This window comes from Notothenia rossii, assembly GCF_949606895.1.
Source record: "Notothenia rossii genome assembly, chromosome: 5".
NCBI lineage: Eukaryota > Metazoa > Chordata > Actinopteri > Perciformes > Nototheniidae > Notothenia > Notothenia rossii.
Genome location: NC_136903.1, coordinates 31,000,160 through 31,026,090, shown reverse-complemented (window position 1 = coordinate 31,026,090; position 25,931 = coordinate 31,000,160). Strand labels below are relative to the sequence as shown.

General features: G+C 40.3%; 1 protein-coding gene across 1 annotated transcript in view; it reads left to right on the top strand.

Moving 5' to 3' along the window:
- Positions 1–25,931, top strand: part of slc38a8a (solute carrier family 38 member 8a) — a 75,411-nt gene that overhangs the window by 36,646 nt on the left and 12,834 nt on the right. Inside the window, exons 2-3 of the mRNA XM_079680847.1 lie at positions 21,935–22,133; positions 23,733–23,889. Of these exons, the coding sequence (XP_079536973.1) occupies positions 21,935–22,133; positions 23,733–23,889 (356 nt within the window). The remainder of the gene's footprint in view (positions 1–21,934; positions 22,134–23,732; positions 23,890–25,931) is intronic.

Here is a 25,931-nt window from a genome sequence, read left to right as displayed (position 1 = left end):
TTCCTGTCATTAGGAGTTAGAAATGTAATGGCTATGTAATAGATTAGAATAGAACCTTCATTATCCTAAACTGCTGGGACATTTCCCTATAGCGAATACCTTTTTATAATTGTCTACCAGAAGTGGGGACTCGAGTCACATGACTTGACTCTAGTCGCATATTCTTTGACTTGAGACTTGCTTGACTAACATTGATAAAAGACATGACTTGACTTTGACTTGGTATTCATGACTTGAGACTTGACTTAAGCTTGAGATAGATGACTTGAAAGGACTTGACTGTTTAAAATTAAATATTTGCGTTTGTTTTTGTAGTGAGATATTACGTTTAATTTTTTTCGAAAAACGTGATTATAGCGTCATGCGCGCAAACCTGACAACCCACTAGAAGACACAATTTCAGGTGCCGACGCTGTTGGCGGTTTTCGTGTTAACAGAAATTTAAATTAAATATGTGTAATGGCAAATGCCATATATGATTTTCTTACCTGGAATTCGGCCTTTTTGAACAGACTTTTTGATTGAGTCCTAGCTATATTGTCTGCAGTTCTAGGGTTAATATGAATCTAATATGATTGTCATCGGTCTAAATTAGATTTCAAATTATTAACTGTGTATGTAATGAAGATCATAGTGTGGGTTGAATCCATTTTCATAACGACTGTCTTTTAACTGATTTAAATGCGGAAACTGGGCTTATTCATCAGGATTTCGTATGACTTGACTTGACTTGCTTGACTCTCAACACAGTGACTTGGGACTTGCTTGATACTTGTAGGTCAAGACTTGAGACTTGCTCATTAGCACATGTAGGACTTACTCCCACCTCTGTTGTCTACTCTTCACTTACTTGTCAGCATAGGTCGGCATTGATGTACTGAGCCGACAGAAGACCTTGTTTATATTGGCATCATATTGAGAGGTGCTCTGACGCATCCTAAAACCAGGAAGTAAGCTGCTGGTTCCCTCAACAAAAAAGCAATGGGATTTCTCCACAGGGTTTTGGAAAATAGCTGGAAATAAGGTCTGTGGAAAACAAACCTGTTAAATATAAATGCACGTTTTGTTCAGCCGGATAATATCCACATGTCTACCCTACTTTTATAATTTTCGAATCATAAATCTAATCGATAGATTATAAAAGGGTTTTAGGACGCGCCAATGCACCACTCTATAGAAGCCGACTCCATCGATCAAGCTGGCTGAAACTTTATCTCCCTCTTCTTCTTATACTCCCTGTCACTCCTTTAACTCCTCCGGTGACTTTCTTTTATTTGAAGATTGTTTTTTGCCCGGCGCTTGGCCGGTTACCGCCAGTGCTTGAATTGGGCCAGTACTCACCGGTACGCAGTACCGGCACTTCTGATTTTTACCCATGTGGTACCGGCACTTCTTACTGAGTACCGGCAAGGTGCCGGTACTCAGCCGCCGGCGGCACGTCATGACGGCCCGGACTGGCCATCGGGGGGACCGGGAGGTTTCCCAATGGCCTGGCCTGTTAAGTGGCCTGCTGGCCTGAGGATCTTTTTTATATGTATATATTGTGAACGCAACGCAGCGCAAATGTGGGTCTGACTCTGCCTCACAGACGGTGACTGGCTGTCTACATGACGTGGCCTGCCGACATTGCCACTTTCATACAGATCATACTAATGTCCTCGATTGGTCTCTGTGTGTCATTCAAGCTCGGGAGGGTGTGTGTTGGTGTATGTGTGGCGCGAGCGAGCGAGAATGCGCGTGCACCGGTTACGTGTATTGTTGTTAGCATCTGGTGCTAGCTAGCTGCGCTAACGGATATAAGGAGCTGTTTCAACAACAAGGTGGAGGGAGAGTCCTTTGCTGTCAGACTGAGAGGCTGATAACTACAGCTCTGGTGAGGTAAATTACTCTGAGTGTTTAGATAGTTAACTTAGTTTAAGTTATCTCAGTGGGTCTCAAACGGTTCGGTCACCATTTATGTAAACACATATTTCCATTTGAGGGGGTAGTGATTAGTAAAATAAGCATGAATAATTCAAATAAAATGTTAACTAGGTGAAAAAAGGTAAGATAAACTTGTTGAGAGCTAAAACTAGTATTTGCTGTTGCCTCAAAGAGGAGCAGGGGGGAGAGGAGGGAGACAGGAGAGGCTGATTCAGGAGCCCAGACACACAACCAAAAACAAATAAATAAACAAGTTTCAATGTTTTTTCATATTGGATATTGTATGTTATTGGTTATGGCCATGTACTTATGATTTTATGATTATTTAAATGTATACATTTTTGTTTCATATGGGTGTAGTCTCTTTATTTCCCCCTCAAAATGCACCAGATTGATGCATTTAAGTCCAACATTTAAAAGAAAATCTTACCGGGGGAGCATGCCCCCGGAACCCCCCATAGGATTTGAGGCCCGGCCCCACTGTTCCCAAATAGATTTGCAAATGTTTTTAAATAGTAACCCATCTCCATATGTTTCTTTTTGGGTAGTAGATTTAAACTAGAGGGCTATCACTTTGTGCAGCAACGCTATTGACAAATAAATCCAGCAAAATGGCACAAAAAACTGGTAGTGGCCTCAGGGACGAGGAGTCATTTAACCAGCCAGTAGGAGTCAAGCTTTACTTTATTTTATATCCATAAAGAAAAAGTAAATCTGTTTAAAGTTGTTTCATTATGGATGTTGAGAGGTATCCATATATCTCTTCATTTTGCTCTCAAAGTGCACCAGATTGATGCATCTAACTTCAATATTTTAAAAAGAAAATTCCCGGGGGAGCATGCCCCCGGACCCCCCTAGACTAGAGGGTGACAGGTCCACTCCCCACTTATAAAAATAGCACTTTACCACTGCACCCCCTCTAATCTCAGATGCACCCTGAGTCATTTTGTTTAAGTACAGTGAGCCTTTCTAAAATATACAGAAAAGAGACAAACCCACCAGCATTATAGGATATACTATGACTTTGTGCCAAATACTTGTTGCTGATTTAGAGTACTGGCACCTTTTTTATTCCAATTCAAGCACTGGTTACCGCTGGTATTAAAAACATTTTGGCGAATGGTTAGGTGGTGCGATAGTCTGTAGTGAAGGAGCGCACTCACGGGAGCCTGCTCGCGCTGCGCTCCCGCCCACCGGAGCCTGCTCGCGCTGCGCTCCCGCCCACCGGAGCCTGCTCGCGCTGCGCTCCCGCCCACCGGAGCCTGCTCGCGCTGCGCTCCCGTCCACGGGAGCCTGCTCGCGCTGCGCTCCGCAGCAAACAGCCGTTTGCTCTTCACCCAACAATGACAACCGACTCACAAAACGCTATGTTGTAGCGTTAATAAACGAAACAATTTAACAAAATTGCTTGTCAAAATACCAATACCACAGGACAATTTTTTTTAAAGCAACATTTTTAGTGGCCCGAGCGGGCAAGTGGAAAGTACGTTGTGCTGGCCCGGATTGCGGTCAAGCCAGACTCCACTCGGGAAAACCTAGTTAAGCCAGCCCGCACGTGATATTGCGGTGCGCGAATATCCTATGCATTACGGTAGAGTCCTGGAAACAATGCCTTCAAAAATAAAAGCACTTACTCTGTCAATAACAAACACACCAAAATAACATACCAAACATATTAAATTAAGAAATATGTACTATATCATGTGATCAATACATATTTAAAACATACTACGTATAACTACCACATTATAAATGAGTGAATGTAAAACTTAAGGAGTTTCAAAATAAAAGACCTTTGACATCTCTATTGTATGAGCTATCATCCCTCTGTTTTTAGATGAGAATAAAACAAAAACTCTCCAGTATCAAAGACTAATTTCACTCCAGTGTGATAGCAGGACACCCCATCTACTCACTCAGGGAGAATCAGGACAATCTGATGTAGAGTTTCAAAATAAAAGACCTTTTGAAGTCTCATATATGAGCGATCATCCCTCTGTTTTTAGATGAGAATAAAACAAAAACTGTCCAGTATCAAATACTCATCTCACTCCAGGATGATAGCAGGACACCCCATCTAGCCACTCAGACAAAATCAGGAAAATCTGATGTAGAGTTTCAAAATAAAAGACCTTTGAAGTCTCATATATGAGCTATCATCCCTCTGTTTTTAGATCATAATAAAACAAAAACTCTCCTGTATCGAAGACTCATTTCACTTCAGGGTGATAGCAGGACACCTCATCTAGTCACTCGGGGAGAATCAGGACATTCTGATGTAGAGTTTCAAAATAAAAGACCTTTGAAATCTCTTTTATGAGCTATCATCCCTCTGTTTTTAGATAAGAATAAAACAAAAACTCTCCAGTATCAAAGACTCATCTCACTCCAGGGTGATAGCAGGACACCCCATCTAGTCACTGGGAAAAAATCAGGACATTCTGATGTACAGTTTCAAAATAAAATGCCTTTGAAGTGTCATATATAGAGCAACATATATTTTGTTGTATCGAAGCCTTTATCTCCTCAATGCAGGTGTTAAAGGATGTTGATGGGAACGGTGATAATGATGGTGACAGTGAGGATGCATTTGAGATAGGGTCTGTCTTTATATATAGCTGCGTGTTATCAGCGTAGCAATTGAATGATATTCCATGCTGGCTGATGACACGGCCAAGGGGCAGAGTGTACAGGGTGAACAGAGTGGGCACGAGGACCGACCCTTGAGGGACACCACAGGTGACAGGGTGTTAGTGGGACCTCGCACCTCCCAAGGAGACGTACTCGGTTCTTCCAGACAGGTAGGACTGGAACCAGCTCAGGGCGGAGTCAGAGAGTCCGATGGTGTGTTCAAGGCTCTGAAGGAGGATGTTATGGCCGACAGTGTCGAATGCCGCAGTCAGATCCAGGAGGGTGAGGAGAGATGGGGAACCAGGTTCAGCCGCCATTAGCAGGTCGTTTGTGACCCTGACCAGAGCTGTTTCAGTGCTCTGGGCGGAACGGAAACCGGACTAGAATTTCTCAAAGAGGCCATTTAGTTGGAGATGGAAACCACATGTCTAACTGTCTACCAGCATGTCATGCACCCTTGTGGCACAACAAGTAGTTTGGTGAATGATGTTGTCTTTCCTATTCTGTACAAACTCAAGACCCATCTCAGCAAGCTCAAAGATCTGGCCCATTTTGGACTCTGCTAGCTTGGAAGAGTCTTTGCCAGTCACAAGAGAATTTGCACTTCTGCTATATGGAAAAAAGGAAATTGGACTGATGTGCACAAACTTGGATGAACTGAGGTTCATAATTGCATCAACAACAGATGCAGCCTCGGAAAATCTGCCGCCAACAGAGGATGCATTTCAACAACATGTAAAGAGCAATGTTTCAGACAGCGATATGGTGTCACAGCCCGAACCCAAACCCTTTTTATGGAGTCCTGTTGGCAGGGGGTGGATTGTCAGAGATGGGGCCATTCAACCAGTGCTATTTACAAAACCCCCAGCACCTACAGAACAGGGTTTCCGCTAAGATTTTTTCTTGCCAGTCAAACGTCTGGACAGAATACATTTTACTGGACACATTTGAAACTTACCGTTAATGTTTTAATAATAATAAGAATTGTGGAGCAGAGTTTCCGTTAGCAGGTAATTACCGGACTAGGACCGGATATGCTGATGTTTAAAACTCAGTTAATGGGAGTAATTTTTATATTGCTTCAGTTTATAATCGTAACAGATCGAAAAATTCAGATTCATTTTTCAATAAATGATTCCACAAACAAGAAACTACTTGTAGTAGATGAAGTACATTATTCAAAAGTTTAAATTAACTTTGAATAATAACACGGGAGAAACGGATCCTCTCTTTTCCTCTCTCCCTCTCTCTCCTGACAGCCCGTCAGTTTCTTATGCAGCGCGCTAAACAGTGGGCGGCGCTTCAGGTGATTATGCAGCAGCTGATCTGATCTCTCTCTCTCGTCCGGTTACACTTCACTCGCGTTTATGTCCATATCGATTAGATCCAGCTCTCCTGATCGGCGTTTATAGAGAGCACAGATCAAACTATTAAGAGTGAATATTGGCCGATAATGATCGGCGGCCAATCGATCGGAGCATCGGACGTTTTTGACCGGCAGGTTTATGAAATGTTACCAGCTAAAAAACGGTAATTACCGGCTAACGGAAACCCTGCTCCAGAAGTGAGAGACATTACTCACTTGTATTGCAAAGATGCAAAGTGTGGAGAGAGTGGAAAGTGCCAGTGCCTCTCAGTTGGCCTTCCCTGGACGGAGTTCTGCACCTGCTGTGCAGAATGTCAAAATGTGTCCCCTAACGTTTGTAAGGAACCTGACATTTAACATTATATTCTAGTATCTATATACTTGACCTCTCACAAAATTATTTGATGAATTATAGACTGTACTTTGAATTAAGGTTAAAGTTTCAATAACACCTGTACTATTTACACCTATGTTTTAGAGGCTTGCAATTTAGAACTAATACATTTGATTGTATTTGGTTACTCTTATTCTGACTATTTGGTGATGTAGTTCAGCCACCTGGTATTTCTCTCTCCAAATATAATGACCATCAGAGTGAGCATTCTTAACTTATAGGCTATTATGCCACTTATCCCCCATTCGGAATTTGACTATCAGAGAAGAGGTAGGCCTATTTCTAAAGAAATCTCATTTGCAATAGAACTGTACCAGATATGTCCATACAACTACTGGTTAGTGTTCAATAGCACCCTAGACAATTCAGTAATGGTATATTTTTTAGGGATTTCTGTTTTTCTGATAAATGGGAGAAAAGTGATTGAGTCCTATGTTCCAATCACCAAAAAGTACAATTTCCGTCTAAACTAAAGCTAAGTTTACAGGACTATAATCCAGTATTTCTTCAGTTAAATAATTGTCTGACTATTTGGTGATGTAGGACAGCCACCTGGTTCATACCTCAGCAAATCTGTTATGGGCTTTTTTGTCACCTTTCCCATATTCGGCCTGGTCTAATTTGGCTCTTTTTCAGGGATTGGGGTAGTTCTAAGGAACAACCAAAAAAACATTTTTTCCCCCAAAATAAAATTTGACAACAATCAATTTCATTAATGGGAGACCCTAAAGATAAGAAAAATCATTTGTCATTTGTTCTACCTCGGCTAGGGGTATCTCAAAATCTGAGGGCCCTTCCTGCTAGAGCTAGACTATTAGCCTACATATGTGTGTTGTACCATGTTTGAACGACCAACAAAGTCAGGCTCTAAGAAAAGAGAAAGGAGAGAAAGACAAGAGAGAGGGACTAAAGGGCGACAGTATGTCACCCAGTTTTTCACAAGAAAAGGTGGGTGTGGTCCATGAGTGGTGGAAATTAGTCTGTTAGCTAATGTTTTTTTGTTTACTAAGCTGACATTAAGTACTGTTAATATCTTTACAGAAAATTCAGAGGTCTTTCATTTCACTGCTCTTTTAGCTGACATTTAAAGGTATGGTAGGTAATTCACTTCAGAAACACTTTTTGTTATATTCCATGGAATGCTCTTAACATCCCGATAGCAATGAATATATTAAATGCTTTGGCAATAAATACATACAAAAATGTAATCTGTGGAAGCCGTGGCGCTGTAAAAAGCACGACCAATCATCTGAGCCGGCCCAGCTAAAATGACTAGATGGCCTACCTGCCTTTCAGCCTTCCATCTGTGCACAAACGTATCTCGTGCCCTCATTGGTCATGTGCGTGTTCGTGTGTGTTGGAGGGGGGGCTCTGTAAGGAACTCTGAAGGAAGGGGAAGATATTTTCAAATTCTAGCACACTCGAGCTGGTTTCTCCATTCTTACCTACCTACCTTTAATAAATGCAGGCACATTTTTAGCGCCTATTCATATTAAATCAGTTGTCCCTCCCCCTGGTGCCAGGTCCAACAGATCCATCTTTAGGCTCAGCAGCCCTGTCCCCCCTTAAGGCTGAACCTGAACCAGCTTTACTCCCAACTGAAGGAGGTGAGCAGCATTATGTTGAATGACATGCCACTTAACATATCTGAAGGGAGACTGGAATACAAAATATACATATATAACAAAAAGCTAACATCTAATTTAAATTATACATTTCAAACAAAGTATTTTCCCACATATGATCTATATAAAACAAAAAACTGCTTTTAGTCTATTTAGGATGATGGACAGTTTGAAGCATTGAGTGATCAGTCTGTATTAGTTAAACAAAATGTTAATCACCAACATTTTGGTTATGATATTAATACTAATGTTATTCTATTAAAGCAGGGGTGGGGAACCTCCGGCCCCCGGGCCGTATACGGCCCGCTAGACCATTTGGTACGGTCCTCGAGGTAATTTATAAACAAAGTGGACTGTGGTGGTGGGGCCCAATGTGATATATTTTCATGGGGCCCAGAATCCCTGGCGGCGCTCTGCTATCACCCTGGAGTGAAATGAGTCTTTGATACTGGACAGTTTTTGTTTTATTCTCATCTAAAAACAGAGGGATGATAGCTCATATATGAGATTTCAAAGGTCTTTTATTTTGAAACTGTACATCAGAATGTCCTGATTTTTTCTGAGTGACTAGATGGGGTGTCCTGCTATCACCCTGAAGTGAAATGAGTCTTTGATACTGGAGAGTTTTTGTTTTATTCTCATCTAAAAACAGAGGGATGATAGCTCATACAATAGAGATTTCAAAGGTCTTTTATTTTGAAACTCCTTAAGTTTTACATTCACTCATTTATAATGTGGTAGTTATATGTAGTTTGTTTTAAATATTTATTGATCACATGATATAGTACATATTTCTTAATTTAATATTTTCATTTCATTTCAAACCTTTATTTAAACAGATTGGTCCCTTGAGATCATCAATCTCATTTACAAGGGAGACCTGCATCATTTAGTTCCACATGAAACATAAAAACAACATACAAACAAACAGAGGATATCATATTTACATATTCAACATTTACAAACACCCAGAGTGTCAGAAAGCATTTCATTTAGACGTGCCTTAAATACATTCAGAGAAATAAAAATGCTCAATTTCAATTTTGCCTGTAGACTGTTCCAAGCAAGTGGAGCTGCGCACATAAAAGCTGTCTTACCTAAGACAGTCCTTACTCTTGGCACATCTAACAAGACTATATCCTGCGATCGCAGACAATAGCTGCTTGCAACTTTCTGCTTTATCAATGAACAGATATAATACGGGAGTTTGCCCAACATAGCTTTATAGATAAAAGTGTACCAGTGACTGAGCCTCCGTACAGTGAGTGATGGTAAACCTGCCTTGGTATAAAGTGTACAGTGATCAGTGTGCTTTACAATTTGTGACAAATCTCAGAGCACTATGATACGCAGCATCTAGTTTGCTCAGGTAGTTGGCAGGTGCATTCATATACATCAGATCACCATAGTCCAGCACAGGTAAAAAGGTCACAGTGACTAGCCTTTTCCTGCCCTCAAGCGAGAAACAGGACTTATTCCTGAAAAAGAAACCTAGCCTAACCCTCAGTTTTTTAAGCAGGTTATTGACATGAAGTTTAAAAGAGAGACAGTCATCAAGCAAGATACCAAGGTATTTGTAACAGGCAACAACTTCAAGTTTTGTTCCTTGCGTAGATACAATATCTAAAACAGGCTCTGGTGTCTTTTTAGCTTTTGAAAAGAGCATTATCTTGGTTTTATCCACATTTAAAAGAAGCTTTAGTTCAGAGAGCTGAGTCTGAATAATGTTAAAAACAGCCTGTAATTTAACAACCGCCTCCTGAATGGAGGGACCTGCACAGTACATCACGGTATCGTCCGCATAGAAATGTAAAGTAGTTTCATCCACATTTTCACCTAAACTGTTGATATATATGGAGAATAAACAGAACCAGTGGAACTAAAACAGAACCTTGAGGAACACCATTAGCAATGTTTAACCGCTCAGAAGACAGCCCATCAAAGTGAACACATTGGGACCTTTCAGAGAGGTAGTTCACAAACCACCCCACTGCATGGCTGGATATGCCAATACTGAGTAGCCTCTGTTTTTAAAACGCGATGATCAACGGTGTCAAACGCTTTGGAAAGATCAATAAACAGAGCTGCACAACTCTGTTTATTATCTAGCATACTAGTAATATCATTTACCACTTTCATTGTTGCAGTAATGGTGCTATGCTTCTTCCTGAAGCCTGACTGATGTTTAGACAGGATATCATTTATACATAAAAACTCCTTTACTTGTTCACTCACAAGTCGTTCGAGCACCTTAGCCAGAACTGACAATTTAGAGATTGGCCTATAGTTATTTAAAATAGTTGCCTCCCCTCCTTTCAGTAGAGGCAGGACATAAGCAGACTTCCATACTTTAGGAATTGTATTTGTGCTGAGGGAGAGGTTAAAAAGAGAAGTAAGAGGTGGAGCAATAAAATCTGCAGCTATCTTTAAAAAGAAAGGTTCTACGTTGTCCGGGCCAGCCGGTTTCCTAGGATCTAACTTGGATAAAGCTTCATGGACAATACCAACAGTTAAAGGAGTAAAACTGAAAGGGTTTTCCAGACCACATTGTTCAGAGTCAAGGACTGGAGCGTTCACAGAAGCAGAAGCACAGTCAGTGACAGAATCAAACAGAGAGCCACAAGAGACAAAATGCTTATTAAAGCAATTTAGCATAGTAGCCCTGTCTGATATAATGCCAGATGCTGTAGTGAGGCACGGAGGTAGCTCATTTGGGATATCACTAGTGGAAATCGATTTTATGGCTTTCCAAAATTTCCTAGGATTATTCAGGTTTTCTGTGGTAACTGACAAATAGTACTTTGACTTAGCACTTTTGACATGTGAAGTAAAGCTATTCCTTAGCTGCCTAAAGCGTAGCCATTCTACCTCTGAGCCTGATTTCCTAGCCTTTGCCCAGGCATTGTTTCTCTCATGAAGGAGACTGGACAGTTCAGCAGAAAACCAGGGATTGTTTCGTCCCTTCACTCTAAATTTACACAGAGGTGCATGTTTGTCTATAATTTTCATAAAACCAAGATAAAAATAAGACCATGCAGTTCACAGATCAGCACACAGATCGATTTTTCCCCAATCAAAATCAAACAGATCATGTAAAAAACCCTGCTCCACTAAGTGTTTTTTATCTCTCTTTGTGATGATGCGTGGTTTAACTTTTTGGACCTTAGTGTCCCTAATTGTGGCTAAAACACAGTGGTCACTCACATCATTAGCAAATACTCCCACAGATGATTATTTATATGGAACATTTGTTAAAATGAGATCAATTAAGGAGGATTTATTTGGGGACTTAATATTTGGGCGAGTAGGACTGTGTATAATCTGAGTAATGTTCAAAGAGGTACACAGGTTTTTAAAATTCTCTGACACAGAAGTTAACCAGTCCCAATTAAAATCACCAAGCAGTACTATTTCCTTGTGGGAAAGTTGAGATAACAGTTTTGCCAATGAAGATAAGGAGTCCTTGACAGCCGAGGGGGCCCTGTAGCAACCCACCACCATGACCTGTTGACCCTTTGTTACTTCGACATTCACAGCTAAAAATTCTAGTTGTTTACTAACAGATTTGGAAACCATATTTGTTACACAAAACTTATTTTTCACATAAATGGCAACGCCGCCACCTTTTTTAGGACGGTCAGTGCGATATACATTGTAACCATTTATGTAAATGTCAGAGGCCAAGATGGATTTGTCTAGCCATGTTTCTGATAAGACAATGACATCAGCATCAGTTGAACTCGCCCAAATACGGACAAAATCTAATTTAGGTGACAGACTGCGCACATTTAAATGAATTAAACCTAACCCCGATCTAGAAATAAAATCAGCAGGAGTAGCTATTTGACTAAAACTACTAGGTGGAACCGGATTTGGCTGTACATTTCCTGATATTAACAACAATAAAAATACCAAGCACCTTTTCCTCTTAATCAACACACATACATTGTCAGCTGTTCTAGAGTCACCAGCAAACTTTGCGAAAGTGAGATTAGAGTTCAAAAAACAATTCTGAAGGACCATCGTGGCAGGCATGTGAGAAAGACAGACATTTGACGAAATGAATGTGACAGTGACAGTGCAACTAGCAATTGTTTGTGCAACCCATCCGAACCTGTACAGGGGATGTCCACTGCGGGCGGCAGAACAGACCCGAATCCAGCAGAATTTTCAGGATGACTAGCGAACTTCTCCTTGTCCAGCACAGTCAAAAAAAGGCACAGCACAAACATGACATTTGCCATTTTTCCAGTCCAGCTCAACAGCATCCACGATGTTCCCGAAGCAAAACCACGTCAGGACAGCAGCAAGGAAATAGGCAAGCAGCAGTGTGGCAACACTCCGGTTTCTCCGAGGTATCTCCAGACCAGGCCTCCCCCGCACAGTAGCACCCAACAGGTGGGAGTAGGCCTCCAACAGCAGGTGGATAGCGGCCTTCAGCCGTGGGAACCACCACCAGCAGAAGCAGAAATTGGGTGGACGGCAGGCCCTCAAACCGCGGCAGATCCTCCACAGATCAATGGTCCATTCTTCCAACCACCGGCTCTGGCGTTGAAGAATAAACTGTTTATGTTATTTTGGTGTGTTTTTTATTGACAGAGTAAGTGATTTTATTTTGAAGGCAGTGTTTCCAGGACTCTACCGTAATGCATAGGATATCTGCGCACCGCAATATCACGTGCGGGCTGGCTTGACTAGGTTTTCCCGAGTGGAGGCTGGCTTGACCGCAGTTGGCCCGGGGTGTCTAAGGCCCCGGCCCCACGAGGACGAAAACCTTCGTTTGCGTTACTGTTTAGTGTCACATAGACCGTTCGGCCACACGAGGACGACCAATATGACAGTAAACAACTGCGGAAACGATAACGGGTCCCAAGGTGGATAGAACGGCATACGCAACGCTCTGGGGGGTCCAACGGCTCCGTGTTTGCCCTATACGATCATTTTCTGATAATGATGACACAATAGCCCCGCCTCTCCCCACCTCTGCTGCTCACCCCCGCGTCAAAGTAAACTGCAAACTGAATTCAGATGATTTATCTTTCTCTCGATATGGACATAAACGCGAGTGAAGTCTAATCTGACAGGACGGAGACACGAGGCACTGCTCACCTGCAGCTCCTCCCGCTGTGATGCAGCGATGAACGGAGCAAAACACACACTTCAAGTCAGTTCATCACCCTTAGCTATTTTAATTACCTCTCAAACTACCTAAACTAGTTATAAATGTTTATTTTTACTGTCGGGTCACTCATTACTGGATCAGCTGCTTCATGAGACAGACACTGACGCTGTCAGAAGAGAGGGAGGAAAAAGAGAGGCTCCGTTTATTTTTATTATTATATTATATAGAGTCATTATTGATTTGTTTTAAAGCTCAATAAATAACAAAGAAGACCTTTTATAATTTTGTCCGGAAGATTAAAACTTTAATACACGTTGACTGGCGAAAAACTCTGCCCGGTTCCCTCGGCCCCCCCGCGGAGAATAAACAGAAGGGCAACCATGACAACCATGCTTCTTCGCTGCTTTTGTGGAGGAAATGACAGCGCCACGTACAGGCTCCTGCATATGTACTGCAGCTTCTCCAGCGGTTGGAGCTAAACGGAGCTGTCTCGTGTGGACAGACACTATCCGGTGAATATTGCGTGTGGACGGAAGCTTTTTTGCGTTTGCGTTAATCCTATGCGTTTAGCAGTATAAAATCACTGGAAACAGACGGGGCATTTCGAGCTCTTTGAAATGGAACGAAACCACGGCAGACTCTTCAAAACTGGACTCGAACACCCCCCCCCAGAAATACACATGCTGGCTATTGTGTTTCGCAACATGTTCTCTATGGCACGTCTCCACTGGGAATTGTAGTTTTAAAAGACGTTTTCGTTGACAGTATTAAACTATGTACAGCCCTGGAGGTTTAGGCGATAGGAAACAAATTGGTGTGTACAAATTTAAAACATGTAAGTACTAAATGGGTGAAAATCGCTTGTATCCATATGGGCAGCATTAATATATACCCACATGAAATCTCATTGTTACTTTGTAATTCTACTCCACTACAATTCAGAGGTTAACCTGGTATTTTTACTCCACTACATTTATTTTAGTTACTTTCCAGATTCTGATTGATGATGTGAAATATACACAACCCTTAAATCAGACTTTAGTTACACCTGAGTAAAATTCAGGGAAGGTGATTGTCAAGTGCCAACAATCAGGAGAGATATTTGATAGTTGGTGCTTGAGAAGACTAAACATTTATCAGCAGATCTCTATAAAGTATATTAATTACTCGTTATTCTCTACTAATAGTTCATTAAAAACTGTACAGTGGGGCAAAAAAGTATTTAGTCAGCCACCAATTGTGCAAGTTCTCCCACTTAAAAAGATGAGAGGCCTGTAATTTTCATCCTAGGTATACCTCAACTATGAGAGACAAAATGCGAAAAACAATCCAGAAAATCACTGTCTGATTTTTAAAGAGTTTATTTGCAAATTATGGCGGAAAATAAGTATTTGGTCAATAACAAAAGTTCATCTCAATACTTTCAATACTTACTCTGTAAGTCTTCACAAGGTTTTCACACACTGTTGCTGGTATTTTGGCCCATTCCTCCACGCAGATCTCCTCTAGAGCAGTGATGTTTTGGGGCTGTCGCTGGGCAACACAGACTTTCAACTCCCTCCAAAGATTTTCTATGGGGTTGAGATCTGTAGACTGGCTCGGCCACTCCAGGACCTTGAAATGCTCTTACGAAGCCACTCCTTCGTTGCCCGGGCGGTGTGTTTGGGATCATTGTCATGCTGAAAGACCCAGCCACGTTTCATCTTCAATGCCCTTGCTGATGGAAGGAGGTTGTCACTCAAAATCTCACGATACATGGCCCCATTCATTCTTTCCTTTACACGGATCAGTCGTCCTGGTCCCTTTGCAGAAAAACAGCCCCAAAGCATGATGTTTCCACCCCCATGTTTCACAGTAGGTATGGTGTTCTTTGGATGCAACTCAGCATTCTTTCTCCTCCAAACACGTCTAGTTGAGTTTTTACCAAAAAGTTCTATTTTGGTTTCATCTGACCATATGACATTCTCCCAATCCTCTTCTGGATCATCTAAATCAGGGGTGGGGAACCTCCGGCCTCCGGGCCGTATACGGCCCGCGAGACCATTTGGTACGGCCCTCGAGGTAATTTATAAACACACGCAAAAAAGAAAAAAATTGAAGAAATATAGACCGCAAAAAAATAAAAAAAGCGAGTGCCTGTTTTTCCTGGCCAAGATTAGGGTCCTTGAACACAACACGAGCCTGACGTGTCTGACAGGGGTGCAGTTTTGACAGAGAGCACCGGAACGCCAGAACGCGGCTCCGGCACTTGAGAAATTGCAGTACCCATAAGGAGCAGTACACAATACATGCTGCAGTTTTTTGCGTGGCTGTGTCTTTAGTTGAAAGCCCAGTGGGCAATCTGTTCATCTGTCATACTGATCATACAGTCAATAAGTTTGTTGTTATTAGCATCTGGTTAGTTAGCTATGCTAACGAATATAAGAAGCTTTTTCTCCAACCAGTGAGGTAAAGGCACATCTTTATCATCATCTTTATTTATTTTATCTTTATTTATCTGTTATTTTGTTTTACTTGTTTGTAAGCGCTTTGAGCACCAGGAAAAGCGCTTTATACATTTAATGTATTATTATTATTATTATTATTATTGATATGATCATTATAGTTATAAAAAAATAAGAGAATAAGGTAAACAGGTATACAATACTGTATGAAAGTAAAACAAAGTTGTTATTAATAAAGAAGAATACAGTTTGAAAGGGGAGTGATTTGTAAAATATCCATAAAGAAAAATAAAATCTGCTTACAGTTCTGCTTCATATGGATGTTGAGACATATATCCATAGATCTCTTCATGTTGCTCTCAAAGTGCACCAGATTGATGCTTTTAACTTAAACATTTAAAAACAAATCTTCCCGGGGGAGCATGCCCCCCGGACCCCCCTAGAGGGTGTGAGGTACCCCCCCACTTAAATCGTGTCCACATGGATATGAAACTAAATACATTTGCACACATCTTGTGTCCATATCTTTCTGTTGTGGTGGTCATGCCACACCGTGCACGTGCATGCATGCGCGAGTCATGGTGAGATATCTGGATTAAGAGGTGGCTTTTTCTTTGCACAGCATGAAAGAAAGGCCCAATGAATGGGATGTGTTTTTTTTTTTTTTTTTAAGCAGAGGTCAATAATTTGTACGGCCCTCGGAAGATGTTGAAAAAATTGAAATGGCCCTTGAGAGGAAAAAGGTTCCCCACCCCTGATCTAAATGCTCTCTAGCAAACTTCAGACGGGCCTGGACATGTACTGGCTTAAGCAGGGGGACACGTCTGGCACTGCAGGATTTGAGTCCCTGGCGGCGTAGTGTGTTACTGATGGTAGCCTTTGTTACTTTGGTCCCAGCTCTCTGCAGGTCATTGACTAGGTCCCCCCGTGTGGTTCTGGGATTTTTGCTCACCGTTCTTGTGATCATTTTGACCCCATGGGGTGAGATCTTGCTTGGATCTCCAGATCGAGGGAGATTATCAGTGGTCTTGTATGTCTTCCATTTTCTAATAATTGCTCCCACAGTTGATTTCTTCACACCAAGCTGCTTACCTATTGCAGATTCAGTCTTCCCAGCCTGGTGCAGGTCTACAATTTTGTTTCTGGTGTCCTTTGACAGCTCTTTGGTCTTGGCCATAATGGAGTTTGGAGTGTGACGGTTTGAGGTTGTGGACAGGTGTCTTTTATACTGATAAAAAGTTCAAACAGGTGCCATTAATACAGTTAACAAGTGGAGGACAGAGGAGGCTCTTAAAGAAGAAGTTACAGGTCTGTGAGAGCCAGAAATCGTGTTTGTTTGTAGGTGACCAATTACTTATTTTCCACCATAATTTGCAAATAAATTCTTTAAAAATTAGTTAATGTGATTTTCTGGATTCTTTCCCCCCATTCTGTCTCTCATAGTTGAGGTATACCTAGGATGAAAATTACAGGCCTCATCTTTTTAAGTGGGAGAACTTGCACAATTGGTGGCTGACTAAATACTTTTTTGCCCCACTCTACTTTCATAGGGGGAAAGTAGAAGATCAATGATAGAAATAAGCCAGAACCACACGGGGGGGAACTAGTCAATGACCTGCAGAGAGCTGGGACCAAAGTAACAAAGGCTACCATCAGTAACACACTACGCCGCCAGGGACTCAAATCCTGCAGTGCCAGACGTGTCCCCCTGCTTAAGCCAGTACATGTCCAGGCCCGTCTGAAGTTTGCTAGAGAGCATTTAGATGATCCAGAAGAGGATTGGGAGAATGTCATATGGTCAGATGAAACCAAAATAGAACTTTTTGGTAAAAACTCAACTTGACGTGTTTGGAGGAGAAAGAATGCTGAGTTGCATCCAAAGAACACCATACCTACTGTGAAACATGGGGGTGGAAACATCATGCTTTGGGGCTGTTTTTCTGCAAAGGGACCAGGACGACTGATCTGTGTAAAGGAAAGAATGAATGGGGCCATGTATCGTGAGATTTTGAGTGACAACCTCCTTCCATCAGCAAGGGCATTGAAGATGAATCGTGGCTGGGTCTTTCAGCATGACAATGATCCCAAACACACCGCCCAGGCAACGAAGGAGTGGCTTCGTAAGAAGCATTTCAAGGTCCTGGAGTGGCCTAGCCAGTCTCCGGATCTCAACCCCATAGAAAATCTTTAGAGGGAGTTAAAAGTCTGTGTTGCCCAGCGACAGCCCCAAAACATCACTGCTCTAGAGGAGATCTGCATGGAGGAATGGGCCAAAATACCAGCAACAGTGTGTGAAAACCTTGTGAAGACTTACAGAAAACGTTTGAACTCTGCCATTGCCAACAAAGGGTATATAACAAAGTATTGAGATTAACTTTTGTTATTGACCAAATACTTATTTTTCACTATAATTTGCAAATAAATTCTTTAAAAATCAGACAATGTGATTTTCTGGATTTTTTTTTTTTTTTCTCATTTTGTCTCTCATAGTTGAGGTATACCTAGGAATAAAATTACAGGCCTCATATTTTTAAGTGGGAGAACTTGCACATTTGGCGACTGACTAAACACTTTTTTGCCCCACTGTATGTACTAATATTCTTTTCATCAAATAACTATATTCAACAAAAATAATTCAATAACGTGCTTTAACCACTAGGCGGTGCACACAAGGTACAAACAGCATACTCATAATAACTTTGTATTATTAGTGTAGGACACTTATGTATGTATAACATCTGAAGATGTGTAGTTTTATTCATGTTTTTACATAATTTTACCAGATATTGCTATACTATTTCTCATGTTATACTTCTACACATTAATATCTGATTTGTAAAACATCACAGATGGGAAAGGTATATCCGTCATTTAATGGTAAGCTATTGAAATTGTTATTCCATAGATGTGTCTCCCATCACCCAAATCCCCTGACTATTCTCTCAACTCAGTATTTACATTCTTATATTCAAAGAAAATCAGTAATATTTTTAAAAACTACAAGTCCTTTTCTATCAGCTGTGCACTGTTATGGTGTAAATATAACCTATCTACCAATTGGATCAAATATAAAAGTCAGCCGAATTACTATTGATACTGCAAGGAGACGTATTTTGTGAAAAGAAATGTAAGATGTTTAATTGTTGATATATTTAGGATCCACGTCACATATTCAGTTTTGGCGGCAGTTCTTCAAGTTTTTCCAGAAGTCTTCTCATCAGGGCTCTATAAATAAAGAACTACGGCAGATGTGTAATATTTAAAGCAGCTGAACAATGCCGTTATGTGATGACTTTCAAAGAGAAAAGCAAGAACACTCGGAATAAAGTATTATTATTATTTATTTTTTGATGTTTTCGGATATCCTAGCGTGCATTGCGGCTAAAACATCCAATCAACAAGCTTCAAGCTGAGGATCTTGGGTAATCAGTTCAGTGGGTTTGTGGGTTATGGTTAGAAAGGATCCGTCTTGTGTAAATATGTAGTCACGTTGTCGTTGTAACTCGGAGCGGCTCGGAAACACATGAACAGCAGTAACATGCAACATACATATTAATGCAGCAGCAATATTAATGGAGAAACATCAGACATAATAGTAAAACACTGAAAGGGAACATTTTATTGCACCAGGAGCTAACTTGGGACTTTTACTGCGACAACGTTGACTTGCCTGTGAATAAAAAATAAACCATAGTGTTGGTGATCTACAGTGTTGCCATTCTTCTTTGAACAGCAAGACCGCTAACACCCTATTTCAACAATCACACTCCCTGTAATTGACATAATGAATAGATGGTTTAGCTTCTCACCATCATTTGCTGTGGCCCAGTGATGTTAACGATCGTAACTGAAAGGCTGCCTGACAAAAGTAAACATTCAGCCACGTGACTTGCAAACTCTCGCGAGAGTTTTACACAAGACGGATCCTTTCTAGCCATAACCGGGTTTGTGGTGTGTATCGCTCGAAATGTCCCGTCTGTTTCCGGTGACTTTATTTACGGCTAAAAAGCCCAAGATATAGAATTAAACGAATAAATAAAAACAAGGATGATTGTGTTATTGTTGAGTAAATAACAGTGTGTTATTTAGAAGATAATAACAAATTAGAAGGAAAAAAAGATTTTCAAAAATACAGATTTCAGTATTTTGAGGCTCTAAGCCCCATTTCTTTTCCTCACAGACGGCAAAAAAGGTCCGACATTATACGATTTAAAATAAAAACAAATGAATACAAATATAAAACACTGGCATGTAATTTACGTTAGAATAAATAGAATGGTTTTGAATAATAGATGAGAGTAAAATCTACGTCACTTTAAAGCCCCGCCCATTTTGGGGGAAACCAACGCTGTCATTTGAACGGCTATCAAGCCTGAAGCCACAGAGATCTTCTGTTACTGTCCTTTCATCTTAGAGGAAGTACAGAAACACGTAACTCTGGATTTGTTTTAATGTTTGAGGTGCAATAAACGACACGGCAGCTTTTTGGCATGTTAAAACTATTATTTTCTGCCTCGCTCATGAGAGTAACAGCTGGCGAAATTACAGCCTCGCCTACTGATTTTAATTTAACCATATATCGAGCCCGATTGTCTTTTTCAAATGTGTGCTCTAAAATGATATTTATGACTATTATCATTATTATAAGCAAGACAATAAATGGCAAATATATGTAGAAAATAAACGTATTTAAGATACATTCATAACAAACGTAACGTGGGAGAAAATACGTTTCTTGCTAAACGTAATTGAGAATGCAGTTTAGTTCTGTGGGAACGTCATTTTTAGGAGAAAGGGTAAATAGTGCTTCCGGGCCAGCGGGCCATTTATAATGTTGAGCCCTGCTTTATGTATTAGTATGTTTATGAGGATAATCTCCACATTTAAACACCACTTTTATGATGTTTTAAAGCTTAAATGCAATTAGCAGATGTAAATGGTTACATTAGGCTATCAAACAACTACATCACGGTCACCACTGCTAGGCTAAAGGCAGCTAATGTTTGTAGGGTAGAGTTTAGTAGTCTCATTTAGGCCCAAACCACTCCCTCGACCCTACCCCTCCGTGACGGAGTGAACTCCGTCTGTAGCCACACTCGCAGCTCAACGAGGCTCCCTCCTGTCAGATGGAGGGAGTAAATACAGCGACAAGCTTTGGGACGGCCTCCCCTCTCTCTGGCAGAAACAGGAAATGCCGTAACTGTATGTAACAACAGTTTCAAATCAGCATCTCTTAGACAAAAAATGTAAATTAATAACTCAAATAAAACTCCAAACATCTTTCATTGTGTTACTTTTTTGTAAAGCTCTTTTAGTTTGAAACCTGATGTTTATAAACTTCTTAGTTTTTGCAACAGTCTGTAAATATACACAACTTTATAGTAAAATGCACACATTTACCTTTTTCTAGACTAAACACAGGTATGATCCTAAGTTAAAAACATATGAGGCTATCATGTGGTTCTTAACATTGCAGTTTATCAGCGGATGTTTGCTGGAACTACTTGTAAACAGCTTGTTTCCTGACAGACACACACAGCGTCTCAAGTCAGCACCACTGCAGACTCAAACATCCATTTATTGAAAAAAAAAATGTGAACAGTATGTTTTTAACAGTTGATTACCCTGAACTCTAAGTATAATTCAACTGAAAAATCAATACAAATAAAATAAATAATCGTTTTATTTCGATTGTTGTTTTCATAATCGTTGCAAGCCAAAATCGTAATTGCGATTAAAATACGATTAATTGAGCAATCCTACTTGTTAGCACTCTGTTTTTGTTTCCGACATTGAACAAAACATGAACTCTTCAGCTTATGTTAACCAAAGACCTTATTTGAGGCATCTTGACAAAAATCATCCAAGACAACGCTGAATTCAATACAGGTGATCCAGAAGCGCTAAACTCTCACTCTTTTTCAGATTTTAAAGGTCCCCTAATATACTGTTTTTCATCAATATATTATAGGTCTCAGATACAAAACATGTCTCTGAAGTGTTTTGCTCGAAATACCTAACAGATCATTGTAGCATCCCATAATCCCCTCTGTTTCAGCCCTGTTTCGAAAGTGCTGATTCTGTGTCTGTTACTTTAGATGAAAATAAGGAGCCAATCCCCACGCCCCCCTGAGAGATATTTGGTTAAAAAACCCACAATGGTGCTCTAGGAGGAGATTCAGGTGATAAGGGGGGGTGGGTGTTACTTTGGTTGCTTATTGGCTAATGGTTACACAACCCAAAATAACATTATGACATCATAAAGTGGCCAAAATGAAAAAGTGGATTTTGCATATTAGGTGACTTTTAAGACTCATTCATGCACCTCTCTTTTTTAGTATATCGGCTGTTGATTCAATTGGACTGCAGCAAATGATACCCTGTTTTAAAATGTGTCTTCTCTATCTCCACCCCCCCCCCCCCCCACAGGTATCCCTGGTGTTCCTGATCAGTGGTCTGATCATCCTGGGCTACTCCTCCTCCATCAGTGGCCAGTGCACCTACCAGGCGGTGGTGAAGCACGTGTGTGGGCCCGCCATCGGCCAGCTGTGTGAGATCTGCTTCGTCATCAACCTCTTTGTGATCTCTGTGGCCTTCCTGGTTATAGTGGACGACCAGCTGGAGAAGTGTGAGTTGGAGAGTCTGAAGAGTGTACAGGCCTTAGCTGTGAATTTGGGATTTTGCCTTTTTTTCTAAAATCTTTTTTGCCTGATCCTTCATTTTTGTGAATAACTCAATTGAGTTGAATAGAAAGTTGTTTTCATGAGCTATTGAGCAGCTCTAATCAGTAAATGCCAGGTTTGTCACCAAAATGAAGCCCCAATAATACCCCTCACTTCTGGGCACAAAACAGGTCCTGAAAGTCACATACAGTGCTTACCACACAAAAATTGCATTGTATAGAAACAGACTTAACAAAAAAGATGTTGAGGTGGTTAATTGAATCCAGTTCACAATTTGCAAAAATTACCTAATTGCAATTATTTGACTGAAATGGAAGATGATATATGATTCCTATATTGGAGTGAATGATCATCTTCCAAAAATGTCTAGCATTTTCATTGGTAATTATTTTAAATGGTCTAAGGAGGATCTGTACCAAAAACTATTTCTTTCAATTAAGTCTGTACAAAAACTGCTGTTTGTAGGCCTGGACTTCTCTGCAGCACCACAGTACTTAATTCTTCTTAAATCTGAATATTTTTACATAATTTGGCTTTACCAATGATTACGCTTACTGCGATCTAGATATTGCATTAGTCCATATTGAGATTTCGATAAAATGTTGAATAGTTGTGCAGCCCTAAATGGGGAGGATCAAACGTTTTAAATGAGTTTGTATCACACATTACTGCAGGAGATCCACTTTATCATAAATAGTCACACTAGTAGTGTGTAGTAGTATAATGTGGCGTAACCATCCCATGAGATTATTTTTAATTGTAGAAGATATAAGCCAACTTGAATGTAAAAACTAATTCCGCTCAGTATTTAATCGGCGGTATGCGATGACTCTCGCTGTCAGTTGATGAAATTATCAAAGGGTGAACAAATCCACGATAACAATATCAGATAGCAAAATGAGGGTGGGGAATATTACTGACTTTTGCAATAAGTTTGGTAAATTGAAAGTCAGTGATTCAGAAAATGTAATTGCGCACTAGCAGGCATACACAATTTTCTAGGGATCTGAATATTTCCCAATGTACTGTACAATATTTAATTTTACATTCTGTTCTTGTATATATCATATTATATTTACGTGTATATAGACTTCTTGCACTATTTTTTTATTTCTACACTGTAGCTTATGTGCATATGACATTAAAACCTTTTAATTGAATTGTTTACATTCACAAAGTAAGTATAGTTTCTGCGCAAAGTTTCAATGTCATGAGCACTTCTTTAATTGACGTCTGTGTCTTGCTTGAACTAAAAGCGGGTCGATAATCCCTCCCCTGTGATCCTGTTATAGAGGGTGAATCTGCTGTGACCTCACACAGCTCTTGACACCTCTCAGTTGAAGGGCAGATATACGTTTGCAGCTTTGAGTCTAAACTGATAGACCAGATTGAAGGGCCACTCATTTTTACAGTTGCATCAACAGAACATGTCTTTCTAGTCCTTGTCTTTGGGACAATGCAGTTTATTTACAACTCAGATTAAGTAGTATTTTCTATGCTTCCTAAGTCTCACGCTTGCATGTCCTGTGTGTGTTCTGTTTCAGTGTGCGGCTCCATGTATGAGCTGATCTCAGGTCTACCGGAGAGTGAGATGCCGTACCACTTCTACACGGACCAGCACTTCGCCCTTGTGCTGCTCTGCCTGCTGCTCATCCTGCCTCTGTCCATCCCCAAAGAGATCAGCATCCAGAAGTACATCAGGTCAGCTTACCCAGGCCTGTCTGATGTGTTTGTCCATTTGCATGATTTAGAAAGTAAGACATAGTGGAACAGAAGGTTTTATCAGTTTGGCTTTTGAGGTAGTTTAAGGAGTTCTTGACCGTCTCGCTGCATATTATCCCTCTTATTTCATGGCCACCTGGTGGATGGAAAAATGATGAGTGAAGGTAGTGTGTTTTACTGTGTAGCAAAGCCTAGGACTGCTGCAATGGCAACGTAATATTATATGAAGGTAGCATTGATCAAGGTTTTCTTTACAATTAGAATGTGGGTTTGGTATTTTAAAAAATAAATTAAAAAAACTTGTATTGTTTAGGTTGAGTTGTTTTTATTGGTCCAGTAGAAGACGGGACCAGAACTACTGGGCAGATTTGCATATAAATTAGGGCTGTCCCAAATTCCAATTTTTCGGGCTCCGGATGTAAGATAAGATAAGATAAGAGTTTATTCATCCCGAAGGAAATTGTTGTGCCAGAGTAACAAAATACAATAAACACAATAAACACAGCAGCAAAACTGTACATTAAAAGTGCAGCAAATTCGGTAGTAATCAGCAAATATTCTGCACGCGCTTCAACACGTGTATTTTGGTTTATTCAAGGCTTTCATTTTGGTATTGTTGTTTTATAGTTATTTGTTAACCTGTTAAGCCCCAAAGACCCCGCCGGCGGGGCTTTTTTTCTTTTTTTTCACGACACTGTGTCTCAGGGCTTCTTAATATTTAAAAAATATATATGAATGTGTCATACCATCCTAATGGGAAGAAACTCAACTAACTGATGATACAAACCATTTTTACCGAAACAAGACACAAGTCTCACAAGAAATGAGCCCTGAGCGAAAACATGCTAACGCACTTAGCACAGAACTCTAGGTATAAATCAATCAATATACTTATCTGATCTGTACAAACAGGCTTAGCTAACAAGCTGAGATTCCACAGATTCTAGAAATATACAGTGGGGCAAAAAAGTATTTAGTCAGCTGCCAATTGGGCAAGTTCTCCCACTTAAAAAGATGAGAGAGGCCTGTAATTTTCGTCCTAGGTATACCTCAACTATGAGAGACAAAATGAGAAAAAAAAATCCAGAAGATCACTGTCTGATTTTTAAAGAATTTATTTGCAAATGATGGTGTGGGGGGTTTAAAGGGAGAGAGCAGATGACCAAGAAACTAGTGACTTGCTCAATTCATTTTTTAGGGATATGTGAAGAACATGACAACAGCTGCACTACTGGTATTTAGTATACCAGCAATAGAGGGTGGACAAGTTTACTACCACTTAGGTTTCAAATACTTGTGTTAATTACTTATTGTAAAGCATTTGAACATTCTTTTGTGTCACATGTTCATTATTAAGTTGATGTATAACTGTATAGTATCTAAATTATTTAAAATATAAGGTGACTAAAAATGGCAACCGTATTTTCAGTTTTGGCAACCAAAAGCTGATGCCTGGTTGCCGGTCTCGCAACCACTTTTAAAAGTTAGCGTTGAGCCACTTTTAAAAGTTAGCGATGAGCCCTGCAATGGGTTAATCCAATGTGCCTGTCACTTTGAAAAAATTATTGATAATCCATAATTCCATTTTTATGTCAAAAACGGAGTTTTCATATTAGCTGCTAATGATAGCTTCCAGAGTGTATGACAGCTTCCTGTTTTGGCTACGCGTCACTCTCACTCCTTATTTGGTAACTTGTGTATGTGGAACGTCCCCTCATGTGGCTCTCGTGGTTAAAAAGAGATGTAAATCATCAAAATCGACCAAGGGGGGACAGACATAGGTCAAATGACCCCTGAAGTGGTTATTTTTTGCTAAATCTCTCACTATAAGTAATTTTTTTTTTTTTTGGACGAACACAATAATTTACATTTTTTTACTATGTTCAATCTGAATTTACTTTAAAATAAAAAATAAAAACTACAGTATATTGATTCTGACACTTCTACATCCAACTCACAGGTGTAACCTTGCTTTGAGACGATTATTAATTTAACCCTTTTAGAAGGGAAGATATGTTCAT